General features: G+C 44.5%; 1 protein-coding gene across 1 annotated transcript; it reads right to left on the reverse strand.

Annotated features, from left to right (window-relative positions):
* Positions 1-4,759: 4,759 nt before the first annotated feature.
* PPP1R3D (protein phosphatase 1 regulatory subunit 3D) lies at positions 4,760-5,210 on the reverse strand (the record flags this gene model as incomplete). The annotated part of the gene is made up of 1 exon (XM_008054040.1): positions 4,760-5,210. A coding segment is annotated over one exon (450 nt), but the record flags the coding sequence as incomplete, so codon positions are not given.
* Position 5,211: the final 1 nt, after the last annotated feature.

Consider the following 5,211-nt stretch of genomic DNA (forward strand, 5'->3'; position numbering starts at 1 on the left):
GGGCTCCAGAGATCCTTCCGCATCAGCCTTCCAAGTAGCCGGAACTACAGGCGCACACTAACACGCCCGGCTAATTTTTGATTTATTGTAGAGACGAGGTCTCGCCAAGTTGCCTGGGCGGGTCTCGAACCCTCAGGCCAGGCAATCCACTCGCCTCGGACTCCCAAAGTGCTGGGATTACAGGCTGAGCCACCGAGCCCGGCCTTCTCTTCTTTTAAACTTAATTTTATTATAAAGATGTGAGGTACGGATTAGGTTTGGGCACATAAGTGATCTACGTGCAGGTGAGGCTGGGCCCTCCGGCCGGTTTCACTGGCCCAGGTTCGGCGGAACCAGGTGCCCTTTGCGTTGTCATGTCCCGCTGCTTTCCTTCTGTGCTTTTGCGATTGACTTTCAGGGTCCACGTGTGAGTGAGAATAGTGTTTCCACCGAAATTATCCGTTTAAATAACACCAGCGGATGCTTGTGTGAACCCCGCGAGCCCTTCGAACGTGGACAGTGCAGAGGCTGAGTGGTCCCTGCCCCCTCGCCCGGAGGCCACGGGAAGGGGACCCAGCCCGCGCTTGGGTGCCTTGACCCTGTGATGAGAAGAGCGCCACGTGACTCAGATTTGTCTCGGTCTTTTTAACAGGGGCATAATTGTTCAGTCATATGAATTTTATTTTTGTAGATCCAGGGTCTCACTGTGTTACCTACATTGGTCTCGAACTCCTGGCCTCAAGCGGTCCGCCCGCCTCGGCCTCTCAAAGTGCTGGGATGACAGGCATGAGCCCCCACGCCAAGCCGAGTCATGAGGATTAACCTCATCTGAGGAATCTCCTCCTTTGAGGGGCATTCACAATACTTCCTATTTTTCATTTTTTTTACAGATAATACTGCAGTAAGCAACCTTTAAGCTGGATACATTTCTAAAAGTGGAATTGCTATAGCCAAGGGTATGTAGAGGTCAGCTTTTTATAGATGTTGCCAAATCAAAACTAAGATTATATTTTAGTAGCATCTCCATCGTCTATGTAAAAGTCATCAGTTCTTTACAAATACTGGATTGTGGTTTAAATGTGCAGTGGAAAGCACGAGCAAAAATAAACACAAGGGAATAGAACAAAAGTTCAGTGGAGGACTAGAGTAGATCAAATCACCTAAAACATAAGCTCTCGAGTGTTTTTAATATTCTGCCTAGCTGAAATTGCAGACTTCTGGACAACTTTGGGACTGTTCCATTAATTTCTGAGATCTTTTTTTTTTTAATTCAGAGCTTCCGCATTACATATTCAATCTAATATACACAGAGATTTGAGGGAATTCTATATAGCCAAAGTTTTTAATGCTTTTGAATCCTTCACACATTTAAGTTTTGATACTGTATAATACAAAACGTAAGATTGTAGATTACTTCACCTTCTGACCTGACAATTTTGTAGGGTAACTATTTTCACGTTTCATTTTCTTCCAATAGATTGAAGACCCTTCATGAATCTTAAATTCATGTGAATACGAGTTTCACTAATACACTTCAAAAAATAACAGTAGTGATTTTCACCTTGCTACTTTTTGGTAGACAGAAGGAAGAAGTTAGACCCCTTTCCGTGGTTTCATGTGTTCAGAATGCCTAGGAAATATTTAGTTCACATAGTAAAGTATAACATGGAAGAAAAAAAATATCACTCATTGTAATCTTATTTTGTGTTTTAAAGGTTTTAGATTGTCATGTTTGATGTAAAAACCTTATCAGTTATAATTAAAATTTGGTTTTAGTTAAACAAGCACTTATTGGAAGCATCCTGTATGTCATATCACAGGCAAAAATAGCATTGACTTCAGCATAGGTTTGAATGCTCAACTCAATTCGCTACTCACCAGCTGTGGGACTTTAGGTGAATTACAGTCATGCATTGCTTAATAACAGGGGATAAGTTCTGAGAAACATGTCCTCAGGCTGTTTTGTCATTGTGTGAACATCAGTGCTGTTAAACACACCTAGATGGTACAGCCCACCACACACCTGGACTATAAGGTACAGCCTCTTGCTCCTGGGCTACAGACTTGTACAATGTGTGACTGTACTGAACCCCATAGGCACTTGTAACAGTGTTATTTGTGTATCTAAACATAGAAAAGTTATTGTAAAAATATGGTATTATTATTTTATGGGACTACCACAGTAAATAGTCTGTTGTAGACTGAAATGTTATGTTGCATGTGACTATACTGAAACATCTCTGAGCCTTACTCTCTTCAGCTAAGCAAATGGGGCTACTATCTATCAGCTATTGTAATTTTGAGAATTAATGAAAGCAAGTTCATAAAGCACTGTGGCCAAGCCAATAAGGGAGGGCACAATAAATGCTAGTTTCCTTCCCCTTGTGTGCAAGGCTTTGTACTTAGGCAAGGGTTAAATCGAAGGGGAGGCAGACACCCACTGATTACTCCATACCTGGGCAGCAAATGCTGCAAGGAAGTACAATTGTTATCACATCCCTGTGTTCCCCTGTGGTTTTCTTCACATGTGATTTTGACCTGGCATATAAGATTGTTTCCCTTTCTCAAAGACATACACAACTCTGCTCCTGAAGCTGAGGCACAGTTATTAAATTTGGTGGTTTTTGTTTTGTTTTGTTTTTGCCAAATCCCTATATTTAATCTGTTTTAGAAAGGATAAGACTACATGTGATGATTTAAACAATCCAGAAATTTCTAGAGCTTTATCTTCTGTAATTAGGCCACAAGAAAAACACACTCTAGCTTAATAGAAGAATCCATGGCCATTTCTGCACATATACTTTAATACTTAGGCTTGAGTAGAATCATTTTAAATGACAGACATTAAAATATGTTTGGGGAGACAACTCAGCAATTGCACAATCCACTACAAAATGTTAACATCTAAGCAATATAACCAAGTTTTAAAGTCTGGAAGTTCTCTCTAAGCTGTCCACAGCTTCTTTATCAACCAGGCAAGTATATTTAGGCTTCTACATTTCAAAATGTTGATATTTTTAGAAAGGCACCTTGAGGTTCTCTGAATATTGAAGATATAACACTTACTTTGTATCTCATAACCAGAACCTTTTTGTGATTTTCATATGTGGAGTCTCCGCATACCCTTAAACAATGCATTTGACTCACACCCGAATCCTCTGGATCATTGTCTTGCACTCTGAGCAGGGCCAAGGGCATTAGCAGCCAAAGCCCTCACAGGCTTGCTGACCTAATTGGATGGTTTGTTAAATAGCAGGAAATGCAACCAGGGTTCTCTAGCTTTTGCATGTCAATGCAGTGCACAGTGTTAACAGGCAGAGACTGTGCAGTTAATCACATTTTAAATCAAACTTCAGTGTTCTTAGGTCAAAAGGTACCAAAGAAAGCCATCCTTGTTCTTGGAGTTTTAAAAGGATAGAGGCTGAAGTTATCAAAACCAAAATAGGTAAAAGGCAACATGAATCCTCTCAGTATTGATTTGACAGATCTTAACAAGCATTCAGAAGTTAAGAGTGAATTCTTTGGTGACATATCATAAAGCTGATGACACTTGTTCCAACTGTATCAGAAACACACTTCACAAATTGGAGATCCTTTCCCACCTTGGCTGGTTGTTTCACACCTCAGTTCTAGCACCTGCTGTCAGAGAGACCTCTGCTCGGCACCAAAGGAACCCATCAGCTCCTCAATGGGAGTTGTCACTGCAGCACCCTGCAGGAACAGTGGTCCTGAGTTCTTGGTTGGAGGTTTGAAAAAAAGGCATTTGATAGTTTGAACTGGGAAACGAGTTCAGAAAATATGAGAAGCTTTCTTGTCTGAAGGCACAGAGAATCAGGTTGGCAGGTAGCTGATAAAGCATGACATGTGAATACAGTTTAAACCCATTTAAAGTATAAATATTTGTGAATGATGTTTCCTCCAGTGCCCTGACTATTGCCGAAAATACCTTCTAGTTCCACTCGTTAACTGACTCCTGAAAGATAAATGCTGGAATCTTCTGATACGTAGGAAGAAATAAAGAGAGTCACCTGTATCATCAAAAGGTAATTGCAAAGGGCCCTGTTGCCTGAAGTTCTGTAGTCACCTGAAAATGGAAATAAGGCAGGATTTTTTAAAAGTTGGAAGCTTTGTCTCCTTCTCAGCTACTGGTGTAGGAGACACATAGCCTGCCAGGACAGCCTCAGTGCCCAGGAACGGTTGTGTGATGACTGAAGAGGCATACATTTCTTGCCTATTAATAGTTTCCTAGTGTTAGAAGGCTGCAGGCATTGGCAAGCACGAGTGGTCTCAGGTTTTCCTTGTCCTGGGACAGGAATGCCAGGAGGGACCATGGTGCAGGTCACACTGCATTCTGTTTACAATGGGCGCAAACACTACAGAACCCCCCTTCTTTAAAGCTTATTAAATCCATAATGTTCCTGAGGAGACATCCACTATGGGCAAAAGGTCCCAACATCACAACAATAAATAACAACTATGATTATACATGCACAGGGTCTTCCTAGCAGCAGGACTCAGGCCTTTCCAAAAACAAAAAACAAACGTCCTCCATGCACCCACCACCCACCCACCCCCCTTCCCCAGCACATTGCACAACTCAACTTCAGAGGCAACTTTTTAGACCAAGTGACAGACATTTCAAGTAGAAGACAGGACGGGCTACTGCCAGGGTACCTCGCAGGAGAAAATGAGGTCAGATGACTTGGGGGTGAGGAGGGAAGAGGGGAGGAACCGCCCCCTAGACGTGAGAGCCCAGCTGGGAGAGGACTCGGGTGCGCGGCTCAGATGAAGTGGATCCAGCTTTCCTCGCACTCCCCGCGCGGCATGTGCAGTGCGTGGTTGCGGCACGTGAGGCTGTAGTCGCAGCCATCGTTGTTGTCCCAGTGCTCAGCCCCTGCCACGCGGTAGCGCAGCGCGAAGTGCACGCGAGAGCCAAGCTCCAGCAGGAAGGGCGGCACCGGAAAGCCGAAGGCGAAGACGTCCTCGGTGCCCTCGGCGCCTGCGGGCCCACGCCACCGTGCCACTGCCTCGTGGACGCTGCGCCAGCCCGAGAAGGTGTAGCGCACCGTCACCTGCTTCTCAAAGGCCAAGTTGAGCACACGCACCGTCCCGCTGATGCCAAGGTCCGAGCAAGTGACGCGCTCCAGGCACACAAGCTGCCGCCGCAGGCGCTCCCCAAAGTCAGCGGCCTCGACCGGCGGGGGGGAGGCGGGCACCAGGCACTGCAGGGGG

Source organism: Carlito syrichta, unplaced genomic scaffold, assembly GCF_000164805.1.
Source record: "Carlito syrichta isolate Samal-C Ts95f unplaced genomic scaffold, Tarsius_syrichta-2.0.1 Scaffold288975, whole genome shotgun sequence".
Taxonomy (NCBI): Eukaryota; Metazoa; Chordata; class Mammalia; order Primates; family Tarsiidae; genus Carlito; species Carlito syrichta.